This window comes from Alligator mississippiensis, chromosome 14, assembly GCF_030867095.1.
Source record: "Alligator mississippiensis isolate rAllMis1 chromosome 14, rAllMis1, whole genome shotgun sequence".
NCBI classification, from domain to species: Eukaryota; Metazoa; Chordata; order Crocodylia; family Alligatoridae; genus Alligator; species Alligator mississippiensis.
In genome coordinates, this window is record NC_081837.1 from 2,839,167 (window position 1) to 2,857,683 (window position 18,517).

Here is an 18,517-nt window from a genome sequence, read left to right on the forward strand (position 1 = left end):
CACTGCTGGGGGGGGAGGGGGGGAGTGTGTGCACGCACGCTTTGTACAGCATCTAAGTGTAGGGTTGTGTGCGTGTGTGCACTCTATACACCGTCTGACTGTCAGGTTGTGTGTGTGTGTGTGTGCATGTGTGCGCGAGTGCACGTGTCTGTGCTATACGCCATCCGACTGTAGGGTCGTGTGTGTACGTGTGCGAGCAAGTGCATGTGTGCGCTGTGCGTGTGTGTGTTCTATACAGCATGGGGGGGTGCGCGCGCTACACACTATTCCCCAGAGGGGGCGCGCGCGTCCCGAAGCTCAGTGCCCCCCCCCCAACGCACAGCCTGAGGGGCGGGGCGGGGCGGCCGGAGTCCTCCCGCATCCCGGCATGCCGCGCTTCCCGGAAGCGGAGGCTGGGGCGGCAGCGGGGCAGGCCGGGATGGAGGAGGACGAGCTGGAGTTCGCGGACGGGCTGGAGGACGTGCTGCAGCTGGCGCCCGACGTGCAGCTGGCCATCGAGCAGGTGCGGCCGGGGGCGCCGGGCGGTGCACCCTGGGGAGGGGCACGCCTGTGGCGGTTGGGGGGCGGTGCAGTGCACCCTGGGAAGGGCTGGAGGGAGGGGCACGCCTGTGGCAGTTGGGGGGCGGTGCAGTGCACCCTGGGAAGGACTGGAGGGAGGGGCACGCCTGTGGCAGTTGGGGGGCGGTGCAGTGCACCCTGGGAAGGGCTGGAGGGAGGGGCACCCCTGTGGCGGTTGGGGGGTGGTGCAATGCACCCTGGGAAGGGCTGGAGGCTGTGTGGTGCCTGCTGGGGGGCAGAGGGGCCGCACGGTGGCCCCCACGGGGGAAGGGGCAGCGCCGTGGGGGGGAGCACCCCAGAGGTGAGCGGAGGGCCCCGCAATGCCCCCGGGCGGAGAAGAGGCCTCGCCGTCCCGGGGACGCGGGTGGGAGCTGGCTGCCCCCGGTGCTGTGGGAGCCGCCCCCTGCCCCGTAGGGATCCAGCAGGCTCCGGGGGTGGAAAGCTGCAGTACGCCGGGGTTTGGCAGCGGGAGGGGAATGGGACGCGGCGTCTTGGGCCGTCGGACACCCCTTGCCGAGGAGGAGATGAGGGCAGGCTCGGTGGGGCTTTGGGAGGAATCGGTGGGTTTCGGGGGTGCAGGGGCAGGCTGGCGGTGCTGGGTCACACTGGGGACCTTGGCGGGTATTTGCCTTCCTCTGCAGCAGGCGGCCTGGTTTACTGCTGGGTTATGTCTGGCCCAGCTCGCTCCCTGCCGGTGACGGCTCCTTGGAAACCGGTCGATTGTGACCTCTCCTGTTTTCTCCCTCTGGCCCTCTATTTAGTCTCCCAAGGACTGAAATGATGTGGTCTAATGAAGTCTTTAAGTTCAAGGGAGGAGAATCAGGGTGAAGCTTAACGGCCTGAGACATACAGGAGGTTGGTCTGTCTCCGTCCTGCGAAGCTACACGTCCTCCTGATCCTCAGTGCTCCCAAGAAGGTGCCGCAGGCACTGACGACCCCGTGTAAAATCCCAGCCTTAAAACCAGTGGTGGGAATCGCGTTGATGTCAGCTTAGCCCCTGGTGCCAGCTACCCGCGAGAAATAGGAGCTGTCTCGCCGCGCCGCGCCGCACCGCACCGCACCGCACCGCTCTTGAGCACCGACTTACGAGCTGCCCCCGAGAGAGGGTTGTGGATTGTCCTTGAAGGAGCCAAAGTAGCTGATGGAACTGGCTTGTTGCTGCCAGGGCGCAGAGCACCAGCCGGGTAGCGGCATTTTTTGTCACCTTTCTTGTAGGCGTCAGGGATTTAGTACAGTCCATGTTTCCTTTTCCAGAGGCACGTCCCTGCTGTTTTGGGATATTTGCATCCGTTTGATGCTGAACTGTTTTCACTGAGAACTGTGAGCCTGGCTGTATTAAAAACTGAGAGCTGGCACTTGGCCATAATAATAATATCTTGCATTTGATATATTTAAGGCCAAAAGGGACTATTTTAGTCATCTGGTCTGACCTGCATAATGCAGGTGAAAGAATCTCACCCAGTAGCTTGTGTCAAATCTATAACCTTGGCTTGCGCTATTGCATATCTTTTGGTGAGATACCCAGTCTTGACTCTGGCCGCGGGAGATGAAGAATTCACCATATCCCTTGGGAAGTTTTCCATCGGATTTTAACTCACTGTTAAAAATTCATGCCTTATTTCCACATGAATTTTTCTAGCTTCAGCTTCCAGCTCCAGCCGCATTGTGCCTTTTTTCTTTTGGTCAGTGATATGCGTCTTACAGTATCAAGGTGCCTGCAAAGACTGAGTTAAAGGGAGGCAATCAACCTAAACTGGGACTCCTATTTAAATGTCACATAAACAAGCCCTGAGATAATGGCAGATGGTTTCTACAAATAGACAAAAGAAACAAAAATGGTTGTTTTAAAACATATTTTGCTTCAGTACTGGAAACTCAACCCATGGCGGGAGCAGGGACAGGAGAGAGGAGCTGGCTGTAAGCAAACTGGGCTTCATCGTCCAAACTGAACATGACACTGTGTGGGTAGCGGGAAGCGGAGCTAGGTTTTGACCATTCATAGTTTCATAGCTGGTCGGGTCGGAAGGGACCTGAGGAGATCATCTAGTCCGACCCCCTGCCGTGGCAGGAAAGAGTACTGGGGTCAAACGACCCGGACAGATGTTTGTCCAGCCTCATTTTAAAGACCTCCAGGGTAAGAGCCAGCACCACTTCTTTTGGAAGTTGGTTCCAGGTCCTAGCCACCCTGACAGTGAACTAGCGCTTCCTAAAGTCTAGCCTGAAACTGCCCTCCGCTAGCTTGTGTCCGTTGTTTCTTGTAACTCCTGGGATTGCTCGGGGGAACAGGGACTCTCCCAATGCCTGCTGGTCCCCCTTGACTAGTTTGTTCTTTCACTGCCTGTAACATGACGTAGTGGTAGCAATGCAGCTAATTGCATTTTTATTGTTTAGGACTTAGAAGTTTGACACCTTCAGGCTTTGTCACGTCCTTGCTGGCTTCATTAGCCCCACTTTAGCAATGGAGTGTCTTGAGCTTACTGATAGCTCTGTTGCTTTCAGAGAGGGGAGATTTCTCCTTTCCTTTCCCTCCAAAATGCTTTTAAGTTCTGAATGGGGAGTTGGGTTGGGTTAACCAAGATTGGCTTTGGTCTTGCCTCTGTTCAGATTTATTTGGTGTAATTGTGAAGTGAGCACCATTTCTCATGACAGTGGGCCAGTACTGGTTCCTGGACTACTAAACACCATTGTGACATGATTGTTAAATCTTGCTTCTGGGATCTGGCTTCTTTGTCAATAGTCAAATGGTCCTAAGAGGAAAACTGTGCCAAGCTACTTATTAAGCCTCTGTCTGGAAGAGTCTACACTAGCCTGATGGCTGAATGCATGTTATCTAGAGATGGGAAATCAAGGGACTCTCCACTGGGTGAAGGATGTGGGCCTGGGGGATGCTAATTAAGTTGTGTCTAGGGTGGGGGATAGCATGACAGGAAGGACGAAACTGGACATGAACGAGGGATCAGCAATTCGATTCCTGAGTTCTGGGTTTAATTCCCAGCTCTGCTGCGGGTGGAGATGGACTCATTACCCCTCCCCTACTGCGTTTGGACCTTCAGGATATTAGGCTGCTTCCCACCACCGCTTTCTTCTTTCCTCCGTTGCACTGGTTGCAAGCCTCTGTTGTGGTGAACATGTAGCTACCAGCTGGAGTGAGTGTGATGCCAATTGAGTTGTTTGCAAGTTTTGCTAGGCCGTCATCTGTCCCGACACATCTGTCGTCTTAGGGCTGGCCAACCTGCGGCACGGGGGTCATGGTGGCACAGCCAGCCTCTGTGTGCGACATGTAGCAAACCAGGGAGGGGGCAGGCAGCATGGCAGCAGATAGGTCAGGAGGTAGAAAGCAGGGTAGGATATCAGGCAGGGAGCACAGAAGAGGGAGCAGAAAGCAGAGCAGCAGATCAGGAAGGGGAGCAGGGTGGCACTCAGGGACAGTATGAAGCCAATTTGCGGCACTCCTGCCCAAAGGCTTGGCCCCTATTGGGTTACATTATCTCCACATGCTGCCTAGTAGCCAGGCCTGGGGAGGCAGGACACTTGGCTTCTGTTGTGGCTTTTGCTCCTGGTTTGCTGTACAAGCTTGAGGGAAAATCGCTTTAACTCTCCTTGTCCCTCAGCTCTCCATCTCCCAGGGGTGCTGCAAGTAAATGTTTAGAAATGCTCTGGGATCCACGAGGGAACAGTGCTAAAATGAAGTGCTGTGAGGGAGGCCCTTTAAATTATAGCCAGTTGAGCGGAGTGGGGGAAACAGCTTTTGTGCTTTAGGACAATGTACACACTTAGCTGTGCAGTGTCAAGATATGTAGCTTGGTGTTTGCTTGGATTTTTCTTTTACTTTGTGCAGCTGGCTGGAACCAGCTTGGAAGGATCAGTTTGATACCTGTAGGCCTGGCTGCCCAGGTGTGATATACTGTGTGCGCTGCGCACGGCTTGGATTGGGGAAGGAAGCACGGATTGCTGCACAGATACAGAAAACACATGGTAACAGAGACGGCAGCACCCCATGGTTTAGTCTATGGGGATGGTGGGGAAAGAGTCTAACCTCCTTGCTTGGATCATTTGAGGGAACATGGGGCACATTGCACCACAGCTGCTGTTTTCCTTTTCTCAAGGGGAAAACAGGCATCACTAGCAGATAATTGGGATTTAGTGAGATACCTGGGATCATTTAGCAGATTGCGAGTCTGTGTGAAACGTTGGTCGGCAGGGAGCTCACTTGGCCACTTTAATTCATCATGTTTCGTGTTACAAGTCTGCGAGAGGAAAAGCCTTCATCTCTCAGCAGAGCACCCTGCAAAGTCCTGCCAGAGACAAGGGCCGGGGCACAGTGGGAACTTAGCATTTGCAGACAACTGCAAAAGCATCAACGTGGTTTTAGATGCATAATTAATAGCTCCCATCACTCAGGAATTCCCCGCACATGATGGATTGTGCTTGTACTAGATCTGGGTATGTGCATGTATATCACATCTGTGTTTACCCAGTCTGATAACTGCAGGAATGTTACTAGCACCAGGACCACCAGGGAGGGGAGCCAGTAAAACTACTTGCTCTCTGCTAAACAAAGCCTGACTGCTCACTGCACAGTCTTGGCAGGACCCCACTGTTCAGCACAACCCTGAGTGTATGTCCAAGTTATTAAAATAACCAAATCTGTTTAAAGTTACAGATGATCAAGCTGATATTTTGTGTGATGCTTTACTCTCTCTAGGTGTTTCCCAGCCAAGATCCACTGGACCGGGCAGACTTCAATGCTGTAGAGTACATTAATACTCTCTTTCCAACCGAGCAGGTGAGACTAATGCTTGGCTGAACTGCAGTGACAGTCTCTTCTGAAGCTCAGAGCTAGTGAAGTTCTGCTGACAGTGGAGTGACAGTCTCTGTATGTACCAGTATCTAGTTGCGGTTGCAACTACTGTGACATCTCCACTTTGCTTTTGGAAGGAATATCATGTCCGTATGAGCATTCCTCTACCCAGCTTGGCAGCTGAATTCCTCTTGCTGCATTGAGTGATGGGGAAGCCCCAAAGCTTTTTTGGCCTGGTTGGGGGACTTTGTACAGGAAAACTGAGCAAATACCATTGCAACCAGATATTAACATTCCTTACAGGGATAAGGATTGGGGTGGGAGTGATGCGAGAGCCTTCCTTAGCTCTAAGCCCCAAGCTGGAGGCTGTGTCAGCAGCCCACCGACCCCATGAGCAGGCTCCAAAGGTTTTGCCAGAACTGCACAGGTTCTGCTGCTTTTGACCGTAGGATGTGGCTGGATTTTGCTTTTTAGCTGCTCCTGTTTGTTTGGGGCTTCCTCTGCTCCATTTTCTCTGTTCCTATCCCAGCAAAGGTCTGAGTACTTTCTCCCTGCCACTGCCCCAGTCACAGTCACGCCTCCTCCCTGCCCCCGTGTCTGTAAGTCTCTGGTTTTTCATCCTGGAGAACTGCCACAGTTGAAAGCTCTGTGAAGCTGAATCCTAACAGTCTAGTTGTGCTTCGGCGTGGACTGCTTTACCCGCTAGAGGTCACCCTCCCCACTTCCTTCAGCAAGCACTGACTGCTGCCTTTGCAGAAGGATGGGTATAACAGCTAAAACATACTAGCTATGTAGACCCATGTGGGGATGAGCTGAAGATTCACTGTGGCCTGGAGACCTGACATCTGTTTCAAGCCCTGCATATGGCCTTCAGCACATCAACGCATTGCTGTGTGCCTCAGTTTCCCCATCCACAAAAAGTGTGTGGCTATGAGCCAACTTGTAGTGTTGTGAATGAATTAGGCCATGGGTTATTTAAAGACATGTTACTTGCTACAATCAGCATGTGTCAGAGACAGCATCTTTCTGCTTTTAACCGTGTCTTCTTTTCCTCTTGTAGTCTTTGGCCAACATCGATGAAGTGGTGAATAAAATCAGGCTGAAGATAAGGTAAGTGCTGCTCCGTTTTGCTTCCTTGGCACACAGGCAGCATATAACCCTGCCGTCACTTGGACTGAAATATATTTGCATGGAAAATGAGGCTTTGAGAGAGAAAAGAAAATATTCAGCATACTCCTGAAGTTGTTGAATCGTCACAGCTTGTAAACTCAGGTGTAGAAGTTGTAATAATAGATACATTATGCAGGCGTCTCTGTTGTTGTTGCTATGGATGTGTTTTCTTTTATTCTTATATTGAATGTAGCAGGTTATCATTTTTTTAAAACTTTACATAAAGGGTTGCCAGCACTGAAAGGAGTGCTAGGTATTGCTCTATCCTTGGAGAGCCAAGCACAAGTGAAATGGAGTGACTCGTGAAAAGAATTGACTGGATTTGGGCTCGGGTTTAAAAAGATCATGTTTTTAAATCACGCAAAGTGACAAAAATGCAACACAGGGCAGAAATGTTTCTAAGAATCTGAGCTGTGTGTTGTCCATGCCCTTGGTTTTGTATTGGTCAGTAGGTTTCATATAAAGCACTTGTACCATGTACACACAGAACTGCTGTGACACTAGACTTTTCCCCGTAGGAGGTTGGATGACAACATCCGAACTGTGGTGAGAGGCCAGACCAATGTGGGCCAGGATGGCAGGCAGGTATGTGCACCCTCTCTCTCGAACAGAAAAACAAGGTTCTCTCTTTCTTCTGCTGGGGACAAGGACAGCTCAGGTGTGCAGAATGTCAGCTGATTGTCACAGGGATGTTGCTGCCCTCTGGCCCACCAGTCATGTGAAGTATGCCACAGTAAGTCACCTTGAACAGCCACTTTATAGGGGCAGCTCTTATGGCTCGTCTGATCAGAGGGTGGGGAGAGAAATAGAGAACAGGATGCTGGTCGGAAGCTGTCCTCTGTAGCTGATTCCAGATGTATAAAAGTAAGGCTGCTGTAAAGTGGGGTTGGGTAGGTTAGGGATATATGGGGCCTTTTAACTAGGCTGGTTGGAATGACCCAGGTCGTTCGTGATTGAAGTTGACTCTTGAGTGGTATGTTTCGCTTCATTTCCTGTTTGATAAATAGCCATGCCCCAAAACTCAGTATGAAATGCAGGCTGAGGGTACAGCATCCACAGAGACTGAATGTTATCCATGGATGAGCCAGTTAGAACAGCTACTGCCCCTCTGGCATCTGCTCTGAGGGTACACCAGGGATGTTGATGTCTGGGGCCATCGGTCCAGCACCTTCCCAGGTTGTTAGCTACTAATGTTCTTGTTTCTAATCAGGAGTATCCCCACATTAATCACTGTACTGCTGCTCAAGGGAGTAGAGCTTTGTTTTAGTGAGGATGCCCAGAGTGCCCCGTACGTGAAGGGCAAGCAATCTCCCCCAGAAATAACTCATTCTTTAGTGCTTTCTCTGAGATCATTCAGTTGTTGTGCACGTTAATTATTTTTGACAGTCGTGTGTGGCTTAAGTGACTTGTGCCTCTTCTCTGCATGTGGGCAATGCGGGAATGGATGTGCGTACACACGAGTTGCTGGAAGGAGGCTGTGTCGGTGGCAGTAGCTGGAAGGACAGGCCTCAGAGTATAAAGCCTGCAGGAATGTCAGCAATTCCAGGCCCCAGATATTAGTAGGTCATAGGGTACTATTGGAGCAGGTCATATTACAGAGCAAGAGAACGCTGAATAGCATTTCAGTTACAGAAGGAATTTTGCTTTCATCTGCCCAGAACCCAGACAGAGAGGAAACCTAGAAGAAATAATTGCTATTCCTGTCCTCCCTTCGCCATTGTTTCTGAGTGGCTCGTGATGCTGTGGTCGGGGCAGGGGATGGACCCTTCAGATAATGGTCTCATTAATAGCTGTTTGTCGGGGTGAAAAGCTTGATCTTCAGCTCCAGCCGCCTGCTCTGTGGCTGAAGGGATCCTTTGTTTGACCAGCACATGTTCAGGGCAATTCTGGCTGCTCAGCCACATTAAGTTTTTCTAGGGCAAGTGCTTTTTCCTCTCAGACAAAACAGGGGAAGTGTTTAATTGTCCAAAGTATGGTAAGAATTTCTTCAAAATGCTGAAAGGCTCTTCTAGGGGGAGAAACCAGGCAGTCTGCTCTGGAGGGATACGACACTGCAGCAGGAATGCAGGTCAGGCTGACCCGGAGCTGTCTGTGATATTCCAGCACCTTGCTGCTTCTACCTGGACCAGACAGCTGAACTGCTTGTTTTGGTCACGTGTCAGTCATTATATGATAAGAGACAGGAATAAGCAGAAAAACTTATTCAGCTGTCCGGTCCATGTAGAAGCAGCAAGGTGTTGTTTATAGTGTGAGGAATATCAGCAAGAGATCTGCTGATGCAGCTGCTTTCATTTTGGGAGCAACACTGTACTAGGCATCTTGCAGGGTTGAGCCTTGTGGTTTTCCATGGCCAGCATCTCCCAGTAAGGCCTGAAGGAACCCTGGGGAGCATTGGTCAGAATTGCCCAGCTACATCCATATCCAGTGCATGATACAGATGGCAGAGGAACCCAGTGCAGGGGTAAACAGTACAGGTTTTCCTTTAAAGGCCTGTGCTTCCTTCTCAGAGACATCTGAATCTCAGAAATGAAACTGAAGCAACATTGGAAATCTTGCTGAAGGCAGTACAAAGCAGGAGGCAGGTCCAAGCTGAGCCCAATGCAGCCCCACTCACTCCTTCTCTAGGGGTGCTTCGTAGCAGGCAGAATTGTGGGCACAGACATTCACTCTCCTCCCCATTCATGTTAATGGGAATGATGCAGACTTGATAGGAGGGGGAGACGTATCAGAAATATCAGCCTCGGCTCTGGGTTACTCATCTCTGTCCAGGGTCAGTCAGCTGCTGGATGCGAGAGTGGGACACGGAGCCTTTCATCTCGGTCTCTGGTTCCAATCTAGCCCAGATTATTAGCGCCCCAGAGCTTGTCATCAACTAATAGCTTTTTTGATGGCCTGTTTGAAATGAAGTGGTGATCTCAGTCTGATTCCTAGAATCCAAACCAAAGCTATTTTGCTGCTTTTAAAGACCTTTCTTTACCAGTGGGAGGGGCTGCTAAACCACAGAGCAGAGGGGAATTGGCGGGAGGTGCTTTGTCCTCTCTCCTTTTTGACTGCTCCTTCCGCCTCTGCCCAGGAGAGGGGAGCCCAGCATCACTTTAAGGGACCTGGATAAGGTCTGGTTTTGCTAAGCAGTTGCTGGGGTGTTGGGGGATGTCAGGGAAGAGCAGGGGTGGTCTAAACAGTGTCTCAGAACGATCTCCCACCTATGGCAGCAGAAATCACAGCTGATCTCAGTTGTGGGTCATAGAGGAACAGCCTGTGCACAAAGGGACCATCAGGCCAGGAGAGAGAGAAAATGTCACACCAGGTCTCAGCAGCTCAGGAGCTCTAATCCTGGATCCAGCACTTACCCCTTCCTGGCTGGGCTGAAGTCTCCACACTGCCCTGCTTCAGTCTTCCTGTTGCTACAAGAGCGGTCATGCTTCTCCTGGGTTCCCTGGGGTGGTGGGAGGCTTCGTTAGGGTTTATGGAGTGCTTTGTAGACTGCTGAAATTTATGACCTGCCTTTTTTTTTTTAAATAGCTTATACCTTGTGCGTACACACACGCATGCACACACACAGATAACAGCAAGATGGTTGAAAACCCACGTCTGAATTTTAAAATAAACCCAGTCCTATAAAGCAGGAGCCATTGAAGCCGCTTAACAGGCTGGAATGCTCCACCTTCTCCATATGGTGTAACAGTTCCCGTTTCAAAGCATCTGCTTTTTTGAGATTTTGCCCTAGAATTTCCTCCAGAAGCAAAGGCCTTAAAATAGTCTGGCTTGTTTGTCTTCCCCTTTCTGCAGTGATATTTTTGTAAGGGCATTAGACAATACCGTGAACTTCAGAAATTGTCTTGCTAATGACCCCGCTTTGGAAGGAAACAACGGCCGGGGCTGGAACATTCCACGGCAGGGTGTAACGAAACTTTCCTTGGTCATCCCAGACACCAGCTCCTCCTGAGGCCCGGGGAGAGGCAGGGAATGCAGAAGCTCTGTGGTTCCGCGGTAATCTGTGGCTCAGGCTGTGCCTGCACTTTGGAGGGAGCCAGAGCTATGGATATTTTTTTTCCTAGCACTTTCTCAGAAATGGCTCTTAAACTGTCCTTGCTAGCAAGCCAAGCTCCAGCTACTGCACTTCCCTATTACCCGACATTATAGCAGGGATAATTTCCTTAGATTTTTCCACTGAGCAGTCAGGCTGTTTCTAACTTGTCGCTGTAGTCTTGTTTAAGGTTAAAGCTTCCAAAGAGGCTGGCTATGTTTTTCTTCTGACAGTTGCTGACAGGGCTTTAATGTTCATTTGGTTAGAGTCCTTCACCCGTTTGTACAGCCTCTCCTGCTGTGACATCCCTTCTTTTCAGGGTGTAGCGTTAACTCTTCTGCTTCATCTCTGCAGCCAGAACTTTTGCAAGCTACAGTTTTAAAAGGGTGTGAAATCGAGCCAAAGCAAGTTAAATTTGTTTCACTTCCAAGCCCCCCCTGCCATTTTTTGTGGCTTTTTAATTTCATTTCTGTGCGTCAAAACCTCAGTCGTCTTCACACCTCTCAGGAAGGAAGTATGATAATCCAGGGTTCCTCATTTTATTGGAGAAAAATAGCCATATTTCCTCCATAATGTTTTTGTAACTGTGATCTGAGGAGTCACTGTAAGAACAGCAGGTAACTGTTTTTTCAGATGGAAGTGTGACTTTTACACTGATCTCCGTTTGTGAAAACACAACTCAATTTAACGTCTCATGGTTATATAAACTATAACTGGCGCTTCTCTGTGAATAACAATAATAATGCAGAAGTGAGCCGTATTCTGGTTTTGGTGAACCAAGATGCTGGTTTGGTAACCCATCTGGCCTTGCCTAGTCCCTGACTCCACATTGTGGCCCACAGTATTGGTAATATATTTTCTTTAACCATGAGAGTGCATGACAAGTAACAAGACTGTAGGTCCATTCTTGCTGCCTCGCTTGGACCCAGCTCAGCTGTGAACAGTTTAATTAGCTCCTGTATTTTGGTACCCAGCACTGCCTTTCCTCATCACGTGTGAAAATAAATGCTTGGCAACTGTGGTGAGGCTCACTCTGCCTTCCCTTCGCAAGCTGTGTGCACATTGCTGTGCCTTGCAACATTTAAGCCTATGTAAGGAAGAAGCAGGATACTGCCAGTGTTGGAAAAATACCCCAGGTTATTGGGTTTGAGAGCGTCTCGGACTGAAGCGTGCTGAATGCTTGCAATATCTTGCTGCTGTTTTTTAATAGAGATCAGGAGCACTTTCCAAATTGAGGCAGGGGAGTGAGGGCAGAGACTGAGCAGAGGTATTGAGAGGGCAAAGGCAAGAGTGGGGCAGAGCCCAGGAAGCCCCTTGCAGCATGTGGGCAGCAAGCGAAGGGCAGGAGGTGCCGAGAGCCTGGGTCAGCAGACTTTGGAGCACAAGCGTGTGAGTAGCCCCACTGAAGACCATTTTTGCCCAGACTAGCTGTGTGCTCAGTTTGACATCAGACTCCAGGACAGATTCCCTCCTCCCATAAGTTGTGATCTAGCCACACGTTTAAGCTCATGAACAGCTCCCCTGAAGTCAGTGGAACTGCTTGTGTGCTGAATGATGTGCTGGCTAACCTATATAGAAACCTGCTGGTACTTCTCTTACTCCCAACAACCACCTGCCTACTTGTTTCACACACATGCTCTTGCCTGTTTAAACCAAGATTGCAAGCAGTTTGGGGCAGAGACCACCTCTTTGCTGCACATGGCTACAGTGCCTCCCACAGTGGGGCCTTGGTTCCTTTCTTGCGGTAGCACCTGCCAGGTTCGTATGAACAAGGAGTCCTTAAAATTAGGTGTCGAAGTGCAGCATAAAAACTCAGCCATGTGTTGAAGTCTGATGTTTTAAAAGTATTCTGAAGTTTTTGTGGCCCAACCAGTCCCTTGTGTTGAATTCTCTCCTGCCTTAAGCAATACAACTCTCTTATCTCTTGTTTTACTTATCTGCTACAACCCCAGGATGAAGTCTAAGTGCTGGGTTTTTTTTAGGATCCTCTGAGGTGGGAAACCCCAGCTTTAAATACGTCTGAAGTTGCGTATGACTTTTCTTTTTCCTCTTAATCCATGCCATGTGTTCTTTAAGACTGGGGTCATGCGATTGAAGTTGCTTGGAGTTCTTGAGCTTTTTTAGCCAATGCATAATAAACAGAAGTTGAGCTGCCAAAGTAAATCGCACTTGAAATTCATTGAGATTCATTTCTCTAGCAAGTTGCGGCAATTGGATGGCTTTCTTCTAAGCTGAGCGAATGCAGCAAGTCCTAGTCCAGAACATGCTGATTGAAAAGGGCTTTGGGCTGACGGCATGGCAAGAAGAAATCATGTTGTTTGCTGTCCTTTTGGCCTCGTGCCATTAAAATTGGCGTCTTCAGCTGCATGAAGAGGTCAGGCGTAACTTCTGCCATCTGTGGCCTCACCGGCTTCACAGCAGGCGCCTGTCCGAGCTTGAGTTTGTCCGGTGCATCTCTGCCCAAAGGGGGCTAAGGCAGCTCGTTGCTGTCCAGGCTGTACTGGGGAGGTGGGGGAGATGCAGGCCTGGCAAAGGATAATTGTTGCTCCAGGGTAGAATTAAAAGCAGCATAAGCTCCAATAGGAGATCTTGCAGCTTCGGGCCTGCTGCTGACTTTTGTTTTGGCTCAGTGGTGAACAAAATCAAAGCGAGCAGCAAAAAACCTCAGAAACAGACAGATGCTTTACTGTGGATCTCCCTCCCTCACCCCTTTTTGTCCCTCATGATCTAATTTATGTTGGTTCTGCTGTTTGCTGTGGCTGAAGGTATCTCAGCAGTTTCATGTCTGCATCCCAGTTTGACACGGCTGTGCAGTCTTTCTTCTCGTATTACTCATCCTCTGAGGTCCCAACTCAAAAGTGGAGTGATCTGTTGGACCCATGTGTGAACTTGCACCAGCTGCAAGCCAGAGGCAGCTCCATTTTATCAAATGGTGATTTGGTGGCAGCAACTTAAATACCAGTGGCTGTGAGCGAGCACAGTGCCTTCCAAAATGTGAATGGCCTGTTTTGAGGTGCTGACAGGTTAGAAGGCATATCTGATGGACAGGGCTGCCGTTCAGATGGGCAGGTGGGTGTTGGAGTAGAGCTCGAGCCTGTATCTAAAGGAGGTCCAAGAGGCAGAGGTGTCTGCTGGGAGAAGAGAGGCTTGCAGTTGTGCGTAGGAGGGGGAAATGAAAAACAAGCAGGGCAGCGTAGTGAGCAGCCACTTGTCACTCTGATGTTCAGAAACAAATGAGCTTGGAAAGGGAGAACCGGAGGTGGACTCAATGATGTATGTACTAACGTAGGTATGGCAGTGTACTCCCCGTGTGCGAGCGTTCAAGGCGTGGGTTACACTGTGTAGCAGCATCAGTTATACAGTTGGTTTCCCCATGCAGATAAGCCCCCAGCCACTGCTCTCTCCCCTGTCATGACTGTAATGATGGCAGTGCCATCATGAGTAGGAGTCGCTTTAGTGTGTGTGAGCAAGAGAAAAAGGGAATCTAGAAGAGCACTGTAGAGTGGGCATCTCCCTTGGGCACACTGGAGGGTTGCTGGGTCTGCCCCACCATGAAGGAATAGCTTCTTGCACTTGGACTTTTCCTCAGTCAGTTTTCTCATGTCAGGAAGTCACAAGATAATCTAGGATCGCCCACTCTCAGATAACACACTTTTAATGGTTTAAACGACAGTAGGTACAATGCCATGTCAGCTCACATAGTTTCCAACATGACCTATTTTCCTAGTCTAGACAGGGCTGTAGGCGAAGTTAAAAGTTGTCTGCTGATGGAGACAGAGGTGGGGACTTTCAGCAAAAATACATTGTGTAAGAGAGAAATAACTGCTCAAAGTTTCCCCAGGACCTGCTTCTGTGCTTTCCCCAGGCTTGTACATAATTCAGACTTCCCAAGTCTAGATGGTGTTTATTCTGGAAAGAAGGCATAGAGCTTCCTCTGACATGAAACCAGAGTGATCAAACTCTCTTCTTCATTTTTGCCCAAGCTGGAGGGATTCACTTGTTTGATGCTTTAGTGGAAGAAGCGTTTGGGCTTGTCTCAATGTAGAAAAGACTTGTTGATAACTCTGCCAGTGAGGCTTCTTTGAGTTGTTGGATGGGAGCTTATTTGTAGCTGTGCTCTGGATTTTCTTTGATTTCAGTTGTAAATCTTGAGAGGATGAGTGAAAGGAAATTTAACTCTCTAGAGTCAAGAATGGCAAGGGGTCCAGAAGTATTAAACTCTTTGTCTCCTGACCGCAGCCCAGTTTGAAACATTAAGGATACACACAGATGCTGAAAAAGTGGGCATTCATGTCCTGTGTCTGTATAATACTTAGCACTTTGCTGGTATGAATAATCGCATCCAGTTGAAATGCATGGTAACCAGACGGAATCAAATAAAAGAAGCTCGTTTCTAATCCAGCCCCAGTTGGCGTATGGAAGTCATCAAGGTACTTGACCGCTATTGCTAGAAAAGGAACGGAATAAAGTGCCTCCGTGGCTCCGGGTCTAATCCCTAAGCAAGCAAGGGCCTACTAAAGTGGCAAGCCATCCCTACGCAGCTCTTCTTTCCCTGGAAGCATAGCGTTCAGTAATAATACTTGGGGCAGCCTTAATGCCTTTCATCTGAGTGTTTCAAAACAGCACCGCGGTGAGAATGGGCAGGGGGAGGTTAGAAGTCACTTTGCTCAGCAGTGAAAGGCCACCCCGTCATCAGTAGAAGGTAGTCGCTGTTTCACAGAGTGCAGCAGCCCTGTCCGCTGTTTTCGGGGCAGGAGGGCAAGGCAGCTGCTGCAAGGGCTCCGTGCAGGGGTGGAATGGAAGAAGCTTGTCTTGTAAAATCTTGTCAGTTTGAAAAGGAAAGTACTGCCAGGTAGTCTCCCGCTCAGCTTGCCCTGCCAAGCCGTGCTAGCTTCAAAAACTAGGCTTCAGCTCTCAGATGTTCTTCTGTCCCCTTTGCTGAGCAAAAGATCCCAGTGAGCAACAAGGAGAATAGAGGCAGTCCTATACGAAGTGCTTTTAGGTGTTCCTTTCATCAAGGGTAGGTGGAAATAGCTCCGGACAGTCCATGCCCCAGCAGTGGTGCCTCTTTATCTCTGTGCAGGGCATGGCCTTGCTGGGGAGAAATGCCACAGCTCTTTTCCCATTGCCCCTCAAGGGGGGCAGTGAAAAGCTGGCAGTCGGGGAACGAGCCGTGCGCCTTTCCCACTGTGTTTGTGCAGACGTTGGAGTTGTGGTGGGACCTCACCCCAGGCTCCCACAGCCCGGTGCTCTGTTCCCTGCTAGTGTCTGGTTCTCCATCTGAGCTAACTGCCCTGGTTCTTCTCCCTCGCCTGCCTGTATCTGAAGGTCCCAGGTTCAGTCCCTGCCGTGAATCTTTTCAAAAGCAGGGCAGCTTCTTTGGTGCTTAGGCAAACCTGTGTTTGGTTGAGTCCAAAGCACCATAGACTCCTAGAGAGGAGACACAATCCCTGAGCAGGCTGAAGAAAAGGTTCTGGCTTTTCAACCCTGGTTTTTATGGCATGTGGGGCTGTAACTCTCCAGGGTACTATCTAGGGAGCTGTCCTGCAAGTTACCAGGTAGAAGCACTTTGCTTTCTCTTGTTCCTTCAAAGCCAGGCAGTGTTTCTAAGCCCCTCAGTGCTGGAAGATAGGAGTGTACATGACAATGAAAGGCAGTAAGACACAATGGGCATCCCCTGCTCTCCTCGCACTGAGATGATGGTTCTCATGCAGTTGTCACCAGCAGTAATTCTTCCTTCTCTTCCAGGTGCTGTGGGCCTAAATTAATTCATTTCAGTGGAGGTGTGAACACCATTACAAAGGCTTTAAATGGCTGTAGCAGTTATTAAGGCATCGGTGACTGATGGCTCTGGCTCACTTGCCCTGTCTTATAAAGAAGAATCTCTTGCAGCCGGTGCTCAGATGAAGCTGCTGCTCTGTTCCCACTTGCTTTCCTCTGCCTTCTAGCCACTTCCTAAGCAGCAGGTTATGTGTCTATTTAAATGGAGAGAGCAGGTGCAGCTGATGTCCTAACCATTCTGTCTAGGAGGGTTGTCCAGATAGAGCCACAGACATAGAAAAATTGAATGGCCCATAATCTAGATTTCATCATTGCTCTGTGTGAGGTTCTCAGCAGAGCTAGCTGGAACGTTTTTTAAAGTTGCTGTGGGGGGGTGATTTGACGATTTGTTTTTTGTCAGGAAGGAGTTTTAGGGCCCAGGGAGTCTGCTCACTCCTGATGAGAGAGATGTGAATCAACCATCCAAGGTTTTCAGTGTGAAAACAAAATCCCATGTCATACAAAAGTTTGGAAGGGCTTGTGCTTGTTCCTGCATGGATCAAAAACCAGCTTTGACTCAAAGGTTGTCACCAGAAAGATTTGCCTGCCTTAGGACAGCCCTTGTTCCCAGCAAGTGGCCAGCTACTTAACTGGGTCGTCACACTTCAGCGGATGAAGTCTGTAGAGAACACTTGTAGCTGCAGAAAGGCATTCGCCTCGTCTTCCGATCTCAACTATAACTAATGTTGCCTAGGGGTTCAAGAGAACATTAATTGTGTATGTGTAGCAGTTGGTTGATTCTTTTCCATGCCAGTTATACAACGATCATTTTCCCCGTCTGGAATCCACATTACTTCCTGCTACCGCAGCTTGATTGCTAAGGAGCACTAAGTGCCTCTGTGCAGTGCAGCCCCGACAACATGCCTTTCTTTCAGAGCTGTAGGTCTCAGTCGGTGTTTGCAGTGCAGGGAACACACTGGTGATATAAAGTTGTACTAAGAGTTGCTGATTGGCTTACGTGAGCAAGCAGCATCCACTTGATGAGAAACAAGGGTGTCTTTCCAGGGCACATCAGCCTTCCTTTTGACATCCTTGTGGCAGAACATTACACTGTCCTGTATATAGCCATTCAGTCTCTTTAAATGTTAATTGTCCTGCAGCTCAGAAATGAACTGCTATTTTAGGAAAGGAAATACTATAACCTAACATTTACAAGCCCATTGAGGTTTCTGCATGGGCAAGCTTTTCCCTATTGCACTGACAGGTAGTCCAATAAATTAATAATGCATGACTAATGCTCTCCATAGACCTGGGGACTTACCACTGTTGCTGACCATACAGCTGGATTATAAGCAGTATGGCTTGCAGAAACAATCCCCGTGTGTACTCTTGATACCGTCCCTGAGCCTGGATGTCAGATGTCCATCCAAAGCAAATCCTCTGTTACGAAGGGAAGTGATGGTGAAGGTACCCACTGCTTTAAAACAGCTGTGAATTCATGTAGGAGTGGGAATTTACTTAAATAAGAAAATCAAAATGCTGAAGGGAAAATTTACTGCTCTTGACTCTGCAGTCTCAGCCCCCTCCTCTCTAGAATTTCCCCTTCTCCACCTGCTTCTTCAGGAGACCACACTACATACTAGGTAACATCAACATTTTTCATTAAAGCAGCTTGTCCAAAATAGGTTTCTCTAATTGTTTTAATGGCTCAGAGTCAGATTAAGAATTAGGTATCTGAAAATTAACTCAGGTTATTTAATATGAGAGAATTTAAAAATAAAATGTTTGCACTTCACTCTATAGGTTGTTTACTTTTTTTTTCCTTTGCTCTGATCTTGGGAAGCGCAGAACAGTCGATTTAATGTTACTGCTAGTTATTTTCCCTTTCTCAGCATCATGCAGTCATCCAACACTGCAAAATGCTGATTTCAGTTGCTGCAAGTGGAATGTTAAATCCACACAGTTTTTGTTGGTTTCTTACAGAGAAATTCATGACACAAAAATTAATATTTGGCTTGGGAAAGCACATATTCCAATCTTTTCTCCCAACCACACATTTTACATCTAAGCTCCCAGCTAGAGCCCCTTGAACTTAAAAAGTGGAATCAGTTTTCATGCAGCTTTTTCTGTTGGCAGTTTCCTATGTGCATTTGAGAAAAAAATGTTATTTTATCTTTCTTGGCTTAAAAACCATCTTGGCT

At 48.9% G+C, this 18,517-nt stretch overlaps 1 protein-coding gene across 4 annotated transcripts in view; it reads left to right on the plus strand.

Annotated features, from left to right (window-relative positions):
• Positions 1 to 352: 352 nt before the first annotated feature.
• The window catches only part of VPS53 (VPS53 subunit of GARP complex), a 73,470-nt gene continuing 55,305 nt past the window's right edge, over positions 353 to 18,517 (plus strand). For 2 of the 4 annotated variants that reach the window (XM_006277661.4, XM_006277662.4), the window contains exons 1-4: positions 353 to 502; positions 5,264 to 5,344; positions 6,420 to 6,469; positions 7,048 to 7,114. In XM_006277661.4, the coding sequence (XP_006277723.2) occupies positions 368 to 502; positions 5,264 to 5,344; positions 6,420 to 6,469; positions 7,048 to 7,114 (333 nt within the window). In that variant the 5' untranslated portion in view covers positions 353 to 367. Of the gene's footprint in view, positions 503 to 2,669; positions 2,693 to 4,352; positions 4,534 to 5,263; positions 5,345 to 6,419; positions 6,470 to 7,047; positions 7,115 to 18,517 lie in introns of those variants that run through there. The other 2 variants (XM_059717292.1, XM_014603957.3) reach the window with 2 other exon arrangements.